General features: G+C 41.3%; 1 protein-coding gene across 1 annotated transcript; it reads left to right on the forward strand.

The window, feature by feature from the left end:
- The first annotated feature begins 4,255 nt into the window (after positions 1-4,255).
- LOC126407759 (extracellular calcium-sensing receptor-like) lies at positions 4,256-8,766 on the forward strand. The gene is made up of 9 exons (XM_050072953.1): positions 4,256-4,500; positions 4,588-4,882; positions 5,032-5,118; positions 5,391-5,660; positions 5,988-6,194; positions 6,693-6,968; positions 7,325-7,549; positions 7,655-7,778; positions 7,856-8,766. The coding sequence occupies exons 1-9, from the start codon at positions 4,256-4,258 to the stop codon at positions 8,764-8,766; spliced, it is 2,640 nt and encodes an 879-aa protein (XP_049928910.1).
- Positions 8,767-22,453: the final 13,687 nt, after the last annotated feature.

Here is a 22,453-nt window from a genome sequence, read left to right on the forward strand (position 1 = left end):
ATTCCAGAGAGTTTCCCCTCTTCATATATGGCAGAATATGTCTTCTTCCAACTTGCTATGCTGAGATACATGTAAAAATGTAAGAATTTAGTCACACAGATTTGTTTTTTTCATTGATATAAAAATTAATATAAAATACAGGCACATAGGAGGACATGAAATTATAGCAAATCTGGATAACCTTGATTGACCTGAAAGAAACAAGATATAGCATGTGTATCTAGCCTTTATAATGACTGTGATATGAGCTTAAAAGTAAAGGCAGTAAAAATACCCCAAAAACGCCTAGGGCCCATAGGGTTAATACTGTCATTGAGTTATTGCTGTGAGTCTTTGCTGTTAGGTCATTGATTAGTTGGCTTCGCCAAAGCTAAGTGTTTAGTTTGCTAATACTGTTCACAAACAGATTCTTGCACACAAGTAAACAATCTCTGCACTAATCCAGACCATTTGCAACACAAATCACATTGACATAGATTCATTAACAAATAGGCTTTCAACAGAGCTACACCCAACCAGGCATCTCAAAGTTCCCGCTTCTTTTCCTTTGTCTTTGTCCTGACCACACGGTCAGACAGACACCTCCCCCGAAACTGAAGCCAGCTTTGATTCGGCCATCTTGTAGTTCTCCGTTGTCAGCCATTTTGTTTGTAGGCCAAACGGCTCTTTGATCACCACACCCACCTTTTTCTTTCTCTCTCGCGCGCGCATACACACACACACACACACACACACACACACACACACACCAAGCTTGTATATAATTTGTTAAAATTTGTGTGTTTTGGTTTGCTTTGCTAGTTTGTGAATAAATATAATTCTTTGGAATCATACCTGCTGTCTGTTTAATGTTGCAGAAGAGTGAATGAATAGTCAACCTCTGCTGCATCAAGAACTCTGAAATCCCTCAGGCTTTACTGTTAATTATGGTTACTGTCATTAATTTAATTATTAATCAAAACTCCAAATTAATAGTTTAGCATATTTTATGAGACTGATATCTTTAACTGGCTATCATTTTTCCCTTTACGGGAATGGTGCCCCACGAGGTGATTTAATGTTAATTAAGTCCCATTATTTAACATGATTATTAATTATTATTAATAATTATTAATTATTTCCAATAGCCAATTGACCCCAACATATTTGCTGCCTCCGTGTGAAGCCTGAATTTAAATCCCTACATATTTAGTGTCCCTTGGTGAGGCCTAATATGTTGATCACTACATATTTGGTGCTGCCGTGTGAGACCTAAAAATATGTTCCCAACATATTTGGTGCCCCTTGGTGAGGCAAAATATGTTGATCCCAACACATGTTTAGTGTAGATTGTCACATGACCAGAGCTGTTTACTTCCTGGTTTCACCATGAGACGAGGATAGGTGCATCAAAGCTATCAGGCTCCTTTCCTGTGGAATCATCTTCCTGTTACTGTCCGGGAGGCAGACACCTTCTCCACATTTAAGACCAGACTTAAGACTTTCCTCTTTGATAAAGCTTATAGTTAGGACTGGCTCAGGCTTGCCTTGTACCAGCCCCTAGTTAGGCTGACTTAGGCCTAGTCTGCCGGGGGACCTCCTATAATACACCAGGCACCTTCTCTCCTTCTCTCTCTGTCTCTCTCTCTCTCATGTCCTGTTACTGTATCTTGCTAACTCGGCCATACTGCATGTCACTAACTCGTCTTCTTCACCGGAGCCTTTGTGCTCCACTGTCTCGCAGGTTAACTCGTATCGCAGCGGTGCCTGGATAGTGTGACGTGTGTGGTTGTGCTGCTGCCGTGGTCCTGCCAGATGCCTCCTGCTGCTGCTGTTATCATTAGTCATACTTCTACTGTTACTATACACATATGATTATTGTCACATTATGTATACTATTAGATATTAATATATACTTTCAACATATTGTACCACAATAGCCAGAATTATAATTATAATATTGTTACTTTCATTAATGTTGTTGTAAGCTATTACCGTTACCATTTGTCCTGCATCTTCTCTCTGTCTCTGTCTCTCTTTCTGTCTCATTGTGTCATACGGATTGCTGTTAATTTATTATGTTGATCTGTTCTGTACGACATCTATTGCACGTCTGTCCGTCCTGGAAGAGGGATCCCTCCTCAGTTGCTCTTCCTGAGGTTTCTACCGTTTTTTCCCCGTTAAAGGTTTTTTTGGGGGGAGTTTTTCCTTATCCGCTGCGAGGGTCCTAAGGACAGAGGGATGTCGTATGCTGTAAAGCCTGTGAGGCAAATTGTGATTTGTGATATTGGGCTCTATAAATAAAATTGATTGATTGATTGAATTGATTGGTTGACTTTTCACTGACTTTTCCTGGAAAATTTAAAAAATGAATAATGATTGATTAAGGGCTATCAGTGACATATCATTTGGAAAGTTTTATGTCTGGGAAAAATTTGGGATTAAATGGATTACTGCACTCTTTAAAGTTTGTGCCTGTAATCATAGAAATAGTACCAACAGTTACCATATCTATAACATTGCCAGTGGGACAGACTAAGGTCTAATGGGGAAATGTGCCTTGTAAATGTTTCCGCAGAACTTATTGTATCTAATACCTGCCAAGTTACTATGGGGACCATCCAGATACAATAACTCTCCATCATACAGACACAGTGCAAGGGAGGATGGATTATTTCACCAAATGGGTTGGTATACTGCTACCATCTAGTGGACTTAGGGCTGATTTGAGCATTTGGTGAGTTTAACTTGGTATGCTTGTCACGCAAATTTTTAGTTATACACAGTAAATAGTAACTCTTCTGATACACGTATGTATTAAACTGCAAAGTGATTAAAAGCTTGTTTCTCATTGCATATTCCTTACAACATGGCAAGTAGATGTTTTACTGGAAGGTAAAACAGTCTATCTACTTTATCTACAACTCAATGTACATGTCAAAGTCCATTTAAAAAAAAAAAAAAATTATAATAATTATAATAAAAACATAATATAACATGACTCTTGTGCAAAATTCAGTAGATCATTCATCTCAGTGGTCATCCCAGCCCTGTCGCCAGAAAAAGATTTTGGCATTGTAAGTTTCCACAAACTATGAATACCTTAAAATTGCACATTTCATTCAAATCAACTTTTCTAAAGTGACATTGTTCTAATTACATGTATATAAACCAACTTTATAAATGGAAGGAAATGGTGGATGGTGGGACATCTAGGTGAAACAGTTGCCAAGTGACCAACCAATAGTCACCAGTGTTCAAGACCAACAAACAATTACACTGGTTGTTTTTTGGCCACGCACTACTGTGTTTTCAGAGGTGACTGTGGCACCAAAACTGTGTATTTTAGGCCAAAACAATAGACTGCATACAAATAATAGATGTAGCCACCGTGACATCACCAAGTTGGTTTGTGGACTCACCATTTGAAGCCTTGAGTTGGGCATTTTGGCTGTCAGAAATTTAGATGAGAGGGTGGAGCTATGAAGGGGTGAGACTGGATGTGACTTATAGTTTGTGGTGACACCTCACAGACAACTTGTCACTCAAAGATGCCACACCCTTATTTTGCATCACTTTGATTCTTAACAAAATTTAAAAAAGTGAGTTCTATTATAACTAAAATAACCATAACTATAACTATAACTGAGTTATATCAAAACTCACCTCCAGTACAATTGTCATGAATGGGTAAATTAAAGGCCAAAACCATTTTTGTACCAGGCTTTTTATTTCTGCTGTAAAGTTGGGCATTTTAACATTGGTGGCCATGTGAACTGACTCTCTCTTGGAGCCAGCCTCAAGTGACCATTCCAGGAATTGCAGTTTTTAAGCACTTGCATGTTGGCTTCATTTTTTTTTAGCTCCAGGGGATGCTGCTTGGCCAGAATAGGATGTTTTCCCAACCATAAGTCCCAAATAATCAAGTTTTTGTGCCAAAGCATAACTAGGAAACCACAGTTCCATTATATCCCCTAGACAATAATACACAATTGTAACATCTCTGTGGTTTGCAAAAATGTACAATGTCAAATTTTAATTTTATTTATTTATTGTATTTTATTTTATTTTAGAGACGTTGCTAAAATGACCTTGGGGAGATATTCTTAAAGGTACACAAATTAATTCTGCCTCAATTCAAAGTTGATCTCAAATTAATTATATATTAGGCCCTGCCCCTACTAATGCTTATGTTCTGATGGGTGGTGTGCAACATTAAATAAGTCAATAAAAGGAGCTGACACCAGGTCAGAGAGGCGTAAACAGGAGGACAGTCATGTCTGCATTTTTAGATATCAACTTGTTCTTGCTGGTGTACTTCATGTTGTTGTATACCTACTTTTCCTCTGCCATGATCTCTCCTCTTTATTCCACCTCCTGCCAGTTACTGGGACAATTTCATCTAAATGGGATGCACAAAGCTGGAGATGTGGTTCTGGGTGGGCTGTTTCAGGTCCACTTCTTTTCTGTCTTTTCTGACTTGTCTTTTACCTCGAAGCCACAACACCCAACCTGCCACAGGTCAGTCTGTCAGGTCAAAATCTGTATTTCTGCATGTACATGTCAGAACAGTTGTTGAATTTTCCAACAGTGGTATTTTTATGTTAGTTTTGATGTTTTAGGATTCAGGCGGGCCCAGACCATGGCCTTTGCTATTGATGAGATCAACAGAAACTCCAACCTGCTGCCTAATGTGACTCTGGGTTATAGTCTTTATGACAACTGCGGCAAACTAGGAATTGCATTCCGTGCAGCGTTGTCATTAGCCAGTGGTCGAGAGGAGCAGTTAATGCTGGACAAGACCTGTGCAGGAAACCCTCCAGTCCAAGGCATTGTGGGTGATTCTTCCTCCACACGTTCTATTGCCATCTCCTCTGTCTTAGGTTTGTACAGAGTACCTATGGTAAGTTTTCCACCATAATTCTTTTGGATCATTTTGATTTAATTTCAGATTTAATGTTATTTGTAAACATGAACTAATCAAACTTGAAAAGTTGAAGGAGTCAATAAAGGCTTTGAATGTTTTTAGGATGAACAGTCTGTCTTTCACAGGTGAGTCATTTTGCCACATGTTCGTGCCTGAGTGACCGGCAGAAGTTCCCATCCTTTTTTAGGACAATCCCAAGTGATGCTTTCCAGGTGACCATCTATCAGCAAAATACAAATACATTTGAAACAGCATGTACAGTTAAACATTCTTCCGAAATAATATCTCTGGAATGCAACAAATACTGTATTTGTTTTGTGTAAAATGCGTCACATTCTTTGTGTCACTGGACCTGTTTGGTCTCAGCTAACAGAACTGAAAGACAATAATTAAACATGATCTATTGTGGAAGCTGTTTAGCAGCTTCTCCACTTAAAGATTATTCCAGCCTGTGCGCTAATCCCTCCACTCTGTATTTACTCAGGTGCGTGCTATGATTCAGATTCTGAGGCACTTTGGCTGGACTTGGGCAGGTCTGCTGATCAGTGATGATGATTATGGACTCCATGCTGCCCGATCCTTCCAATCTGACCTGGCTCAGTCTGGTGGAGGCTGTCTGGCCTACTTAGAGGTTTTGCCCTGGGGCAATGATCCAGCTGAACTAAGGAGGATTGTGGAGGTTATGAGGAAGTCTACAGCTCGTGTGGTCATTGTGTTTGCACATCAAAGTCACATGATCAACCTCATGAAAGAGGTTTGGCTTAAAATTACAACTCAATTGCAACCCTAATATATATTTTATATATGTTTCAATGGTCAAACAAATAGATTTAGGTTCCAATAAAATAATTGCCCTATTTGAATAAATCACACATCTTATTTGTTAAAGGCACTGCAGGGTTTTTGAGTGACTAACTTAGACAAATTTCACTGACGTCCAGTTATGATGACATACATCACTTAATTCATTATACTGTGTAAAACACAGGACTGCACCAGTTTATGAATTGAGTAAGACAATATATCAACCATGTCATGACAGTATGAATTTATGTTGTTTTTTTTACAATACAATTCACAGGTGGTGAGGCAGAACATGACAGGCCTGCAGTGGATGGCCAGTGAAGCCTGGACTGCAGCTACTGTGCTTCAGACTCCTCAACTCATGCCATTCCTGGGTGGCACTCTGGGCATTGCTATCCGTCGAGGACACATACCAGGATTCAGGGACTTTCTGCTGCAAATACTTCCTGACCTACAGCACAACAACAACTATGAAAATTACCTGGTGGGAGTTGATCTTTGCTAATAAATCTTGTACTTATAAGTTTAAGATTTGTGAGCACAAAGAGCACAAATATAATACAGGAATTTGACGACCCGCGTGGGGGTTCCAGGTCAACAGGAGTTGTGTAATGTTGAGACAAGGATGGTGTGTCTTCACATTTAAACAGACATACAGGGAGTCCTTGTTCATAAGTAAGATAACAAATGCTTTTAACTTCTATGGCCTATTGTGACCAATTTTCTTCTGGGAAAGTGTTCAGTGTTTAAGCAACATGGGACAGTTTTAGTAATATTCCTCATTTCTATAATGAAAATTATTTCCTAAAATTGTCAGTGAGCAAAATGCTTTTGTCCCCAGCAAGAAGATTGTGTCTGTCTCTTGACACACTTATGACAGTTAACAAAAAAAAAAAAAAAAAAATAGCATTTAGTTGTTGTTTTTTTTCCCTAACCCCATTCCTTTCCCTAATGTTACATCCCTTTTTTAAATATATTTCAGGTAAATCAGTTTTGGGAACACACATTTCAATGTAAATTTGCACCACCTCAAGCAGGTTGGGTGGAGGCTGGGGGATCTCTATGCACTGGACAGGAAGATCTAGAGAATGTGGACACTGAATTATTGCACACTTCAGATCTCAGGCCGGAGTATAACGTGTACAAGGCTGTGTATGCCCTGGCATATGCTCTTGATGACATGCTGCAGTGTAAGCCAGGGAGAGGACCTTTCAGTGGGCACAGCTGTGGCAGTTTGCAAAGACTGGAGCCATGGCAGGTGGGATATCATTTTACACCCCCATCATCACCACCACCACCACCCTACCATTCATCTGTCTAAATGCTATGAGATTATTAATTGTAAACTGCATAGCAGATAGCTGAAAGGATTTTACCTACCACTGGGTGACAGCATTGTATAGTGTTATAAGGTCTAAAACAAGACAATGTCTTGGCACTGAAAACACAACATTGTTAGTGATGTGATTTCACTATTAAATAAATAATTTGTATGAATTGTTAATATATTCATAAGTGTAGTATGCAGTTTGATTATTGAATACTGGATTCAACTGTGTTCATGGTGGTCATAAAATAATTGTCTTCCTCTGTCTCTTATTCTGATATACATAGCTTGTGTATTACTTGGAAAAGGTCAACTTCACCACAACATTTGGTGATAAAGTGTCTTTTGATGAGAATGGTGATGCCTTACCAATATATGATGTCATGAACTGGTTGTGGCTCCCTGATGGACGAACTAAAGTTCAGAATGTAGGTGAGGTGAAAGAGTCAGCCAAAGGTGAAGAACTCACACTTGATGAAGACAAAATCTTCTGGAACTTTGAATCCAAACAGGTTACTTCTGATTTTTTCAGTCCCCTATTTCATGTCCCATGGATAACTTATTATAGCAGTGTAATAGAAGAGTAGAATAACACATATTTATTTTTCCTTCTACAGCCACCCCGGTCAGTGTGCAGTGAGAGCTGTCCTCCAGGTACCCGCATGGCCAGAAAGAAGGGAGAACCTGAGTGCTGTTTTGACTGCATCCTTTGTTCTGAGGGAAAGATCAGTAATACAACTGGTTGGTATTCAGTTTAAAAATTGCAGTTTGAATAAATAATATAACCATGTACCTCAACACTTTCCCTATTTTCACAGACTCCATAAAGTGCACCAGTTGTCCAGAGGATTTCTGGTCCAGCCCTCAACGTGACCACTGTGTTCCTAAGAAAACAGAGTTCCTCTCCTATAATGAGCCTCTGGGTATCTGCCTGACAACTGCCTCATTGTTGGGCACATTTATATGTGTTGTTGTGCTGGGAATCTTTATCCATCATCGTGGCACCCCTATAGTACGTGCCAACAATTCAGAACTGAGTTTCCAGCTATTGCTGTCTCTTAAATTATGTTTCCTTTGCTCACTGCTCTTTATTGGACGTCCCAGGCTGTGGACATGCCAACTGAGACATGCAGCATTTGGGATCAGCTTTGTGCTTTGTATATCATGCATCCTGGTGAAAACCATGGTGGTTCTGGCTGTGTTCAAGGCCTCCAAGCCAGGAGGTGGATCCCATCTGAAGTGGTTTGGTCCTTTGCAGCAGAGAGGAACAGTTCTGGTTCTTACTTCTATTCAGGCAGCAATCTGCACTGCTTGGCTTGTCTCTTCCTCACCAGCTCCTCATAAAAACACTCAATACCACAATGACAAGATAGTTTATGAGTGTGTAGTTGGGTCCACAGTTGGTTTTGGAGTGTTACTGGGCTATATTGGCTTACTGGCCATCCTCAGTTTTCTGTTAGCATTCCTGGCAAGGAATCTTCCAGATACTTTCAATGAGGCCAAACTCATCACTTTCAGCATGCTGATCTTCTGTGCAGTGTGGGTGGCCTTTGTCCCTGCTTATGTCAGTTCACCAGGCAAATATGCAGATGCAGTTGAGGTATTTGCCATCCTTGCTTCAGGTTTTGGCCTCTTGGTGTCACTGTTTGGACCCAAATGTCACATTATCCTGTTGAGGCCAGAGAGGAACACAAAGAAAGCAATCGTGGGTCGTGGCATTGAGTCATAAAACCTGCACTTAGTTTCATAAGACATTAATCCATTTACTTATGCAATACAGAAACACAGCCAAAACAGGCTGACAGTAACAGCAATGTTAAGTTATTGAGAAAGAATAGCTTGGGACAGATAACTTGGATAATATGGGTGAGAATACTTTAACACAACACATTACGACTCTACTGTTACGACCAACATACATGGGACAAAGGTGTTGTGCAATCAGTTAAAAACTACATAGATCTGTGCAAAGAAGTGAGACAATCTGCTTAAACATGATGAATAATTAATACCTTATTGTACCAGAGGTAATGCAAAGCAGCAGAGCAACCTTCCCAGATAGCACACATACATCTGGCCAACGTCGGCCAGATGCATCAAGTTTAGATCGTTAAGACGTAGCAGGGAGAGCGTTTGCTCATTGGCAAGATGTTGCTGAGACGTCGGCCTTTAATCAAAAACGATCACCATGCGACGTTCAAACGATCAATAAAAGAAGCTGCGCTCAGTGGGCTCTCCTTCAATAATATTCATATGCTTCGTTAACTACGACCTTTATTCATTTAGGTCGGACCTTTCAAACTACAAATATTTCACCATTCAATGTGAGAAATCAATGCTAACATTCAAAAATAGCTGACTGTTACCCTATTTCGTGTGTAAGTGTACACAATGAAGAGACAAAAGTCAGTTTGACAAACTTTATTTTCGAATTTCCACAAACGATATCTGATGGCCAGTCCACTTCTCCTGGCAGCCTGCAAGAGACAGAAAAGATGATGAGCACGTAACTTCAAGAAACAAATCCCAACTTCACCACTGTATTTTTTTTTTAGCATGTCAGCTGTCTTTTAGCCAGATTGAAGGCTTTGGGTCCGTCACTCTTAGTGTTGAAACTGTTAAATAACGGGATCCGGCGTTAACGCCGTTAACTGTTAACAGCAGCTCAACAATCAGTCCTTCATCTCGGAAAAACAGTGGTTTCAAAACTGTGCTATTACCTGTAGCCACCGGGTCAGTTTGCTTTGCAGAGGAGGACACCTCGACTGACAAATTGCCCATAAAATCACATTAACAACATACCGAAGGCATCCTTAAACTTCACTATTTGACCTCCGCGCTCCTCTCCACTCCTCTCCCCCACACTTGAGCACCCGTTCTGGGATACACTGTATAGGCCCGCCCCGCCTTACCTCCGCGCTCCTCTCCGCTCCTCTCATGCACACTTGAGCACCCGTCTAGGGCCCCAGAGGGACCACAGGTCGCAGCTGCGGGCACTTCCACTTTAACCCAATACGAGTGCTCACAATAACCAGATGAGCCGATAACGTCAACTAGGGAAAATAAAATGAAAACACCACAGTTGTAGCCTGTTAGCTAACATGAGCTAAACAGCTAAACTAGCTAACAGCTAACAAAAGATAACGTTAGCTGGTGGGGACATGTGCTATATACACCCAGTCGTGCCTCGCCACTCACCAGGAACCTCTTTTAATGGTCACAGAAGAAACAACATAGCTATTTTCTGCCAATTTATTCCAATTAGCTTACCTGAAACCAACTGCGATGAGATGCTATGTCCCTCGAGCTCAGTTCGAAACAAAGACCGCGGAGGTTAAATTCCGCCTTTGTGGCGACTTCCGTATGTGAGCAGACATTCTACGGCACTGGGCCGACCCAAAGCCGACGTAACAGAGACGTCTGATGATCTGGGACAAAAGAGTATTAAATTTAAAGATATCCGCCCATGCGGCCAACGCTTGTCAGACGTTATAAATTCAGGGCCGATGTGTCGTCCTCAGGCCGACGTCGGCCAGATGTATGTGTGCTATCTGGGTTGTGTGTGTTTTTACATTTCACATTTAATAAATCAATCCAAACTGTTCTTAAAGCAATTCAGTTAATTAATTCGGTAGCAGTTTACATAGCATAAGTTTCCAAACCCTCCATAACTAACTGTAATATCACTTGGCAAAACTCAAAACGCACACAGTGAAGATGGCAGCAACCACATGAGACGGAGTCTGTGTAGCAGGTTAAGAATCCTACGTCACCTACCTGACGTGATGTGTCACGTCCTGTGTCCCATGTTATTTCAGCCGTTAGAAGGGTCAGCTCAACACCATAGAACTAGGGTTACAATGTGTAATTTTAGCTTTATTTATCACCAGCTTTGGCTAGAGTAATTTTATTTTTAATATTGGCAATATAATTGCCTGATGTCAGTTGTTAGGATTATTATCAATGACAGAAGAGCGAAAGTTACAATATTGTAACCCTAGTTCTATTAGCACAGGCTGAGCTCTTTGCTGGACTCTTTGGATACAGTGGTGGAGCCTGATAAATGAACGCACCGTCAAGACATAACATTAAGCTACCATGATCCTGACCGGCTGAAGGTTAGTTGATGTAGTGCACCTACTTTTTCTTTGAGGAAGTAGCGCGCCTTAGCCAACAGAGATAGTAGGCAACCTAACTGGGTGGAGCTTTGGCGTAACCTTGCAGGGTTCGAAAAACAAGCAATAGACACCCTGCACACCACATTTCCTGGGTCATCAAGGAGCATGGAAACATGCTAATGTATCACGCCCAGGGGCCAGTCAGGTGCAACACACCCAAATGTTTTCACCAGTCCTGTGTTGTTTCAGTGAGCACAGACCTCGAAAAGAAGCCTGACGTGTCCAAGAGATAGAACCATTGAAAGAGGCAGAGCGTAGACCAAGATGCTGCCATATGTCCTCGACACTCAACCCGCTGAACAAGGCCACAGACATTGCCACACCATATAAGGAGAGTACCCAGACCACAGTGGGAGGTTCCCTGCCCGCCTGTCTGTAAGCTTGGGAGATGCACTCACAAAGCCATCTTGCAAGGCATTCTTGGATAGGGCCACGCAATCACCAAAGCACACAAACAGCTGTTGAATATGTCTGGGGGGCTGTGCATTCAACATAAGATGCTAACACACAAACTGGACAGAGTAGATGCAATTTTGCCTTCCTGCCCCCCTCATGAGGTGGAAGACAAAATGCACCCAACTGTATTACTCTCTACCTGATGAAACTCTCCATGTTTTTGTGAACAAAGTAGTGATTTGGTCTGAGAGAAGCCCCACTGCGCTTCAGTGGCCATAAATTCTGGAATATATGACAATGCAATGGTCAAATATTAAACAGAAAGAAATTATACCTTTTTGAGATGTTGTATTCATTGTTACAATTGTTTTCTAAAGTCTGCGTGGAATTACACTCATTTAGAAAATTTGGTTTGAAGTGTCTGCCATGTTTGTGATTTGACATGCTGTCAGTCTAGTTTTTATTAGTAATTTAATTCAACAGGCTATCACATTTGTATTATGAGTTTGTTTATTGTTTGGTTTTCAGATATGAATTGCAACATAACAATTCATAACATCAGTAAAATGAAATGGACTTCTAATGAATGCAATATTCTGCTGTATTTCAGGTAAGGGGGAATAGAGATGAAAAGTGTTTGCCTGCACTCATTAGGCATTGAGGTAAAAAAGTAATTAATAATCCCATCAGTCATTATAGGTACCGCCAAAAAAAGTTTAAGTTTTAAGACTCTAAAAATGTTGCTGAATGATGTATCAAAGCATTTCAGGGAAATATTAAAATAATAATGTGTCTGAATGAAAATTGTGCAGTGTCACATGTTGAATGTAGATTGTCACATGACCAGAGCGGTTTACTTCCTGGTTTCACCATGAGACGAGGATAGGTGCATCAAAGCTCCCAAACAAAAGGTTCGTAAAGTATGTTAACATAAGGACAGAGCAGAATTTTTTAGTAAACATTATCTTCAAGGCATCTAGTATTGTGTATCTGCAATTACACATCTTTAGTCAGCGTGGTCATAGAAGAATTAGTAAACACAACGGCAACAATAGTGACCAGCGGGATAGCGCAGTGCATCTAGGTGTACACATACTTACGGATATATAGTTCTTGTGCTACCTAACTTTCTACTCTGTTTCTTTGGCTGCCTTTACACTACCATGTCTAGATGCCCAATTTCGATTTGTTGCCTATATCTGGTTTTTCCTGACTGCTGTTTACATGTTCTATTCACCTTATTTTTCACGGAGACATGGAGGCAAAACAGAACGCAGCCAGCTTCAGTTTTTTTTTGTGCGACACTTCCGGTCCAGCACTCTTGACCACTGTGTAAATGTCCCACGGTATTTGCTACAGTGACATTACTGCGCACATGGAAATTTTTACATTACTGAAAGCAATTTTAAGGATGAACTTGAAATATTTGAAGTTAATCATAAATCACCTGGAAAGCTGGTGCTGCTCCACATAATTTAAAAAGGTAACTTCGTCTACACAGAGCGGTGGAAATGTCCGTGCAGCTGCAGACGGGTGCGGCTGGATGAATGATAGGTACATGCTGATTCGGGTGCTATCAGAGCCGATCCGCGCATCACTATGGCTTAATAATCAACTCAGTCAATAAAAACAACCCGTCCTGTGTTAGGAGTGTATGTCGCTGACAGAAAAAAAGATAGAAAAGCAGCGTACACCTCACATATTTATTTCTCACAGTTGCCCACACATTTGGCTGGCATGAGGAAGCACAGTCTGTGTGTCTGTGTGCCGAGGGTGCGAGCCGCAGCTTCAGCTGCTCAGGTAGAGAGGCTGTGTAGCACGGTGTGTTTTTCGCGGATTCGGTTCTGCAGGTTCTCTGCTGGTACACTGGAGACAGGATCAAGCAGTTTGTCTTACTCGGGATAGATTATGCTTTTTTGTTTCATAGTTTTTGATTAACGTGCGATTTATTCGGCTTTCCTTCCTTTCCCTTGCTCATGAGCACGTCATCAAAATGCGCTGTCGTCGCATTATTCATGGGTCCATGTCATTGGTCCGACAGCCCACTGGTTTGACATCCCATTAGTCCGACTGTCCGCGGTGCTGAACGGCTCCCAGCGGGCATATGGTGCGCCGCGACCAGCTTGAGGCGGAGCACGCTCACGGCTTATGTGTTTGTCACTTTCTTTTTCATTTTAACCCACACCATGATCTTTTCCTGACCCTAACCAAGTGGTTTTTGTGCCTAAACCTAACCAGACCTTAACCACAGGGCATCATGATGATTTCGGAACGGACTTCAGAACAATGAGTTTAATATGGTTTAATATTAACAATGGGATGTCGAACCAATGGGCTGTCGGACCAATGGGCAGTTCCCATTATTCATGACGTACGACGTGGATTGCCAGGAAATATCTGATCTGTCTGTTTAGATTACAGACCTATTGGCAGATATCTGATTCATATCCGATATATTTCCACATATGAAGGAGGCCTGAATCTGATCTGACAATATCCGATATCAAGCGTTTTTTCCTGTTTACACTTGAACCATGTAATGTAAAGTAGGCCTTTTTCTCTTTGGCTTACTTTGAGTAAAATTTTGGATATGTGGGAGCTAGGTGACCGGATCAGTCTTCAGTGACTGTGATAGCAATGGGTCAGATAAAGATTATGAGGGGGACAAAGGCCATTTGCGAGCCAGGCTGTTACATTCGCTGCAGGAACATCTTTATCAGTGATTAAGACCTCCCCCTCCAGCCAGTTCTCAATCCAAAGTTGTCACATATCGACACTTTGTCAGTGGTTTTGGCATCAGACGTGTGACACCAAAAGCCACCTTTCGCGGCAGTATGAGACGTGGCCGGGCAGCGTCAGTATGTGACACGGCTGGGCGTAACTTTTTTGGTTGTTCTGATATGCCGCTGGTAAGCCGGACAGAACTTGTTGCAGCCTTATTATACGCTGCTGGATGGCGTCAGGTTGCCTTATTATTTAGAACAGGAAAGTCTGTACAGGGTGGGTGGGAGCGGTGGTGGATGGGTCCAGCAAACCCCGGACTTTCACCCGGGAGCCTTGTTTTCACTTCCCAGGTGCCAAATCAAGATATTTTTTTTTTGTAAACTTAACCTTGTGCTTTTGTTTCTTGAATTCAACTGTTTGTGTTTGTTGGTGGTGTATCCCGGGCCATCAACAGCAGACATAGTGTTGTTGAAACATAGAGTTCTTATTAGTTATTATTACATATAGGAGCATTATAGGCACTTAATAGAAACTTGATAACAGTTCATAAAGCTATCCTAAATATTGATTAATAAGATGTCTATTTACATTAATTATGATTTATAAGGGTTGATTATAGAACAATAACCAAATTTATTACTGGTTTATAAGACACTATAAGACCCTATCAAATTAAATGAATAAGGTGTTATTAATAGTTAATAATAAAACTGTGTCCCGACGTCCCGGGACTAGAAAAATTGCTACTGGGACACAAAGATGATGTGTCTGGGACAATTCCGGGAAAGCAAAAAAAAATGTAAAAGCAATATCTAAATGGGTGTTATTTACAATGTCATTATGTATGGGTATCTGAACGTCGCTTTTGTCGCTTGAATAATTTCAATAAAAACTTATGAACAGCAAAAATACAGTGGCTTTTGCTGCACCTGATCTGGCTCCACACGCGCGATGCACGATGTTTCGTCTGTTTCTGCCCCTGTGGTAAGTTAGTTTGTTAAAGTAGGCTATAGGCTAACATTAGCTTGTTGATTTTTAGCTAATTCTAGTTCTTTGTGATAGCTAACACTAGCAACTCAGCTAATCATGTACATGATGGCCTTACAAAGTTATAAAATGTGACTGTGTGTTCTAAATTTTGTTGTTTATGATAATGACGGTAACGTTACAGTTAATCAGAAGAGGTGTACTCAGTTCATTCAGTCAGTAATAATTAGGCTAGCAACTTTAGCTACAGAGATGAAGGTCATGCTTGAACTAGCAGCCAGTCATATTTCTAAATTTCCTACAGGTAAGCTGAGTATAATGAACACCCAGATAACAGTAGCCATGTTATGTGTTAGCAGAACCTTAGTGTGTAACTGTGACCCTCAGAAACACTGACTTTGACCGCGATTAAGAGTGTGTGTGTGTGTGTGTGTGTGTGTGTGTGTGTGTCGCAGCCACAGGCTGTATAAAAATATGGACGTATTCACCGTGACTTCACCCATTCGTTTCTGAGGAGCGGGTTTGAAGCTCAAAATAGTGGGCTCTGGCCGTCGCCATCTTGGCAGTGCCTGACTCCGCCCAACTCCCGGCCAATCAAAGATGGGCAAAGAGGCGGGCCAAATTAAGTCTGGTCGCTTAAAAAACGCCCGCCTCGCTCGACGTTGCTAAGTTAGCTAAGGCTGACAAGCTAGGCTAACAAGTTACTAGGCTAACAAGCTACACTACTTTGGCTAGCCCTGTGGTGTCGGCTGCTCCCCCTTGGTGCCAGCTCATTCACGAAACTTGAGGTAAGTTGAGTTTACCTGAAACTAACGTTATACAACAAATCTTGAAACAATGATTCAGCTGTTATTGAGATTACACAATCTTAAAAAACGCTTCAACGTTTTTAAATATATAACGCTGATTATGGTAACGTTACGTTCATTTGCAACACTTGATTTTGTCGAGACTTGCAGTAATTTGGCCAGGGTTACAGTGAATCAGCTTAACGTTTATTTAATACATATATAATGAATAATTTGAAGCCAATCAATTGACCTGAATTTAGATTTTCACGTAACTTTAGTAAGGAGTTGTTTATTTGTATGTCACTTGATTATACTTTGAATAAGATAATGTTAATAAGCTAAGTCCCATTTAACGGTAGTGTTCTTTCTTACCATTAATGTTTTGTTGATACCAAACAAGAAATTCGAGTTAGTAGTTGGATTTGCAGTGTGCATAACGGCTGACATTAAACATTATATACTAGTACCCACACCACTATTCCAACCAGCGTGCATATTTATGATTTTGACACTGATAAAAGTCCGAAGGGGACAGAAATGTATCTGTAATGTTAATGTTACTGTTATCAACAGCGCATTACAAGATTATCATCTAGAACATGATAAAGAAATGTAGAAATTGCTAAAGAAAGGCAGTGTTATACTTGTTACAAGGGGCTCTAGTTTCCCGGCGCGGCGCAGGGTGGCGCAGGGTGGCGAACCCCGCACAGAGCTTGTTTCAAGCAGCGCAACCTGAGGCGCGCTCAGTTTGGCAGACCGAGGTGCGCTGAGATGGGTGTGCCGGCGCAGCAGGGGGAGGGGTCGACAGATCCAGCATGGCGCAGTGACAGTTTTGTGCCAAAAGGCTTCGCCAAAGGTGTGCTAAAAGCTCGCCAGCTGAAACCAGGTCTACTGTCAACGCAGGCGGAGCACAGCTGGTGTAAGTGGAAGTTTGGCTGACCGGCGGACAGTGCGCACACGTCACCAAAACCTCACAGGCAGGTTTCCAGAATGTCAGGCACATTAACAATCAAAAAAATACCCACAAAAACCACTATTCAGTGCAACTTTCTGCAATCAGCACATAAATGTATCTCTATATCGGCTTTCCCGTCACATCTGATGTCAGATCAAAGGGGATTTGCACCGTTTGGCACACATAATGGAAACCTAACCTGATTTGATTAACACAGCTGCAAACTAATGAGTTCACATCCCTCTCAGCCAACCACAATCAGCCACAGCATCAGATAGGGAGTATATGGGTCATTATACGAAAATGTGCCATTTTGTGTCCCTCGAACAAAACTGTGCTATAAATGTCAGTAAACAATAAATACACTATAATCATTTTAGAATTTATTTTCCATGATATCTCTTGTAACATTAAAACAATGTAAAAGTTTATTTATTTTGTTTTCAAAGAGTTTAAACACCTTTTTGTATGAAGCATCATTCAAAAGAAAAAAATGGCCTGTTGCTCAATATGATTGTTCTGCTTTTACTAGCTATTAAGGGGTCCATGTCATTGGTCCGACAGGCCATTGGTTCGACATCCCATTAGTCCGACTGTCCGCGGTGCTGAACGGCTCCCAGCGGGTGTATTTCTACCATGATGGCGCGCCGTGACCGGCTCTGGGTCAGCTGGGAAAGGCTTGAGGCGGAGCAGGCTCACGGTTTATGTGTTTGTCACTTTCTTTTTCATTTTAACCCACACCATGATCCTTTTCTAACCCTAACCAAGTGGTTTTTGTGCCTAAACCTAACCAGACCTTAACCACAGGGCATCATGATGATTTCGGAACGGACTTCGGAAGAATGGGTTTAATATGGTCGGAACAATGGGATGTCAGACCAATGGGCTGTCGGACCAATGGGCAGTTCCCGCTATTAAGGCCTAAAAAAGTCAAACTATCATAAAAACATAAACTTATATATAAAGCCTCAAGTGTCCTTTCATTAATCATGAATGGGTTTTATTATTAATATCTGTAAAATGTTGTTAAAAAACCCCATCAATTTAGTCAGGTCGCCAGGTAGTCGTCAACCCTGTTACTTTTAATGAAAACACCTCTTCTGAGATAATGGACTGCTCCAAAAGTTGCATCATTTCCTGGGAGTAAAAATCAGCTTCCTTTTGTGAACATGCTGGTGAAAAGCCAAATGTGTCCTCTTATTTTCATGATTTTTCTTAGAGTTATATAATGTTTGACAGAGGGGGACGAGCTTATTGTGTCAACCCTGTTTCCACAAAAGGACACGTTAAAAAGACATTTGTTAGAAATGTTTAATGTACATAAATAACAAGATATAAGCCTCTAATGAATGCACACCATGTGGTCTCATGACCTTCACCGCATGGCTAGTAATGGCTGCCAATAACATTTTTCGTCAACCCTGTTACTGTCAACCCTGTTACCATTCTAGCGTAAAAGGGTTGATGGTAACAGGATTGACAAAAGTATGGTTTTGCAAGTACATGAAAATATACTTTCCTTACCAATAGTATTTACATGATATAAATGGTTTTACAAGTTTCATCGCTAGCTGACAGGGAAATCGAAAAAATTGTGCACTTGGTGACAAGTTTTTGAAATTTGGCATGGTGTTAAACTTGGTGGAGACTAGGTATGACATGGTCCAACATGGAATCCATTACAATTTGGAGCAGATCCAAATCTCCGGTGAGGGCCATATTGAAATGTGTGGCTATCCTAACTTGGTTTTTGAAAACCTTATACCCATACCTTACACTATGCCAAATTTCAAAAACGTGTCACCAAGTGCACAATTTTTTTCAATTTCCCTCTCGGCTAGCGATGACACTTGTAAAACCATGTATATAATGTCTGCTATTGGTAAGGAAAGTATATTTTCATGTCCTCGCAAAACCATACTTTTGTTAACCCTGTTTTGTCAACCCTGTTACGCTAGAATGGTAACAGGGTTGACGAAGAATGTTCTTGGTAGCCATTACTAGCCATGTGGTGAAGGTCATGAGACCACATGGTGTGCATTCATTAGAGGCTTATATCATGTTATTTATGTGCATTAAAAATAAATTCTAAATAAATTCTAACAAATATCTTTTTAACATGTCCTTTTGTGGAAACAGGGCTGACACAATAAGCTTGTCCCCCTCTGTCAAACATTAACTCTAAGAAAAATCATGAAAATAAGAGGACACTTGTCTTTTCACCAGCATGTTCACAAAAGGAAGCTGATTTCACTCCCAGGAAATGATGCAACTTTCGGAGGGGTCCATGTCATTGGTTCGACATCCCATTAGTCCGACTGTCCGCGGTGCTGAACGGCTCCCAGCGGGCATATGGTGCGCCGCGACCGGCTTGAGGCGGAGCAGGCTCACGGCTTATGTGTTTGTCACTTTCTTTTTCATTTTAACCCACACCATGATCTTTTCCTGACCCTAACCAAGTGGTTTTTGTGCCTAAACCTAACCAGACCTTAACCACAGGGCATCATGATGATTTCGGAACGGACTTCAGAACAATGAGTTTAATATGGTCGGAACAATGGGATGTCGAACCAATGGGCTGTCGAACCAATGGGCAGTTCCCCTTTCGGAGCAGGCCAAACATGTTCAATGGATCAAATTCATTGTGACTGTCCTTTTAATATCCTTCGTGTTTTGAAAAATGCTAAAACCTCTCAATAAATGTGTCTCCAAAATATTCTTTGATTAGTCATGTTGAATTAAAGGTTTATGAATGTCCCATTATCTTCATTAGACCCAAAGCTGCAAATTAAACTAGCAGTATGGTAACTGTTGTCAACCCGGTTACTGAGGTGTCAGCCCTGTTACTTGTACAATTTTCTAGTATAATTCAAAAAATGAAAAGACAAATGTCAAATCAACTCATTTTATGTGTTAAGTAAAATAAACCAATAATCTACTGAACGAAATGTGGGTATTATTGTTTTGTTTCCATATTCTGTTCTTAAAAAGAAAGATGCAAGATTCAATGTCAATTGCAAATTAGCATATTCATCCATGGATAAAACATAAACACCTCAATATTCTCACTGTAAACACAATCAGTGTAACAAGGGGAGATTTATCCTTCATAGTACATCAGATTTGTTGTAAATATGCATTTAAAACATTTTCAAACATTAATTGGTGCATCGTAACAGGGTTGACAAAACACACATATACATGTTGATTAAATGTGGAAAAAAAAAAAAATAATAAGATAGCCTGAGATGGCACAGCACCTATTTCTGATAGGTAAGGTTCTATTTAATCTAAAAAGGGTCATAAATAGTTTTAAAACAGTACTTTGAAAATCAAACATTAAGAATGGGAAATGGCACGTTTTCATATAATGACCCATATATTCAACATCTGTCATCTTAGAAAAGTCTAAAGAAAAGAAACAGAGTGAGACTGTGAGAGAGAAAGAGAGAGGGCGCACAAGAGAAACGCAACATTGATTTACAATTGTGGTGACCTCCTCCCAGGCTACCTTTGCATCATCAGCCCATGGAGGTCTGCTCGCAGTTCCGTATATTCGGACACTGCGAGCTTGGACCTCCCAGACCAAAACATCAGTTTCCTCTGCTCTCTTCTGCCATGGCGAATTGAGTAAACTCTCATTACGCCTTCACGCGGCGCATTTAAGGGCGAGGAGAGGGGCTCATTTGATTGGTGTGATGTGTGTAAAACCCAGTCCACGCCTTCTCTCCTACCTCTTTCCGACTTGCGCAGGTAGGAGGGATGGAGGTGGGAACGGTGTGCCAAACCGCAAGCAAGTAGCAAAGCAAAATCCACCTGGCCACACCCAGTTGGCGAAGCGCAGGTGCGCTGCGCCTCCGCCTGGCCCGGTCTGCGAAACTAGAGGCCCTAGTCTCAACTAGGTGGTGACCGCAGACACCGATACACGCTAATTAGTGCTAACACATAAACATAAATAAAATAATACTAGAATTTCCGAATTTCACTTACCAAAAAAACTGGAGCACATACTTCTTGGACGGTCTGTTGGTATAATTAATCGAACAGCAAGCCATATTACTCCAATAGTTTCCTGAAAAATATTTCCAAAGGGCACAAACACGGCTGGGAGGACAGGTTCAATAGCTTGAACATGGACGCGAATTAGCTGTGATGACACCGAGCAGACGGCCGAGTCTGAGCTCAGCTCCGCACAGCGGAGCCAGCGGCTAGTTAGCATGCTAGTTAGCCACCCGTGATGGTGCCTCCTGTCACTCAAAGTGGCCACGCCCTTAATTATGCCCCCCACAGTTGTCATGAAAGGGGAAATTAGCTATGGAGACCAAAACCGTTTTTTGTATTTCGCAGCATTTTGCTGTAAAGTTGAGCATTTTAACATGGGGGGTCTATGGGGATTTGCTCTGTTTGGGAGCCAACCCCAAGTGGCCATTCAATGAACTGACGTTTTTGGCACTTCCCGCATTGGCTTCACTCGTCACCCCCCGGAGGTTGCCGCTTGGTCGCGGCTCGTGGAGGGTGCCGCTAGAAATAGCTTCGGTAGCTAAGTGCGTCGCTAATGACGTTCTGTGTGAGTTAAAGCGAGCGAAATGTGTGTGAAGATGCATATGGTTGAGATACAAGAGTGACAGTAAATGTGTGAAGCAGGATGAGCAGAGTGAATGTTAGGAGCATCAATGAGCTGTGTGTTAGGTTGTGCAGGCTAATGGATATAGGCTGCGTCATGTTCATGCTAACTCCTGCGTTGCTCACGCCATAGCCTGACTTCATTCCTCTCCGTCAGTAAGGTTAAAGGAGCATTTCATACATTTTGGCAATTGAAGTTTGTATAAGGCCCAGTGTGTGAGTGTTTTATTATCACTCTTGTGAAACCATTGTGAGAGTAATTCAGTAGCTAATAGGCTGTGGATTGAAAACAAGGGAAGTTAGATTAAATATGTTTATGGGTTTAATTCTGAGCCTTCTCTTTCAGAGGGATGGGCTGACATTGCAGATGGTTTCAGATGGACTGCAGAAGACGACCCTGGTCATGCAGGTAAAAAAAATAAACTCCCTATGAATTAATATGCTACGGTGTATGTTTAGCAATCGTGACAGTAAAAGTTTTTTTCTCCTGTATTTCAGACAGTCCCAGGTCAGCATCTGAAGCAGTTCCTGGATGAAGTGGAACCTTTTCCCGGAAACACCTCTGGTGTAAAACTCGACAGGAAACAAGTGGATGATGATGACTTCCACAAAGTGAAAGATAAACTAATCAATGGCTTCTGTGACAACCTCACCACGCGGTTTGGCAACCTTGATGAGGGTGTATTGAAGGCTGCTGCCACCATGTTTGACCTAAGCAACTGGCCTGAAGACATCACTGACCTGGCCACCTTTGGCCTGGCC

Source organism: Epinephelus moara, chromosome 2 (genome assembly GCF_006386435.1).
Source record: "Epinephelus moara isolate mb chromosome 2, YSFRI_EMoa_1.0, whole genome shotgun sequence".
Classification (NCBI taxonomy): Eukaryota; Metazoa; Chordata; class Actinopteri; order Perciformes; family Serranidae; genus Epinephelus; species Epinephelus moara.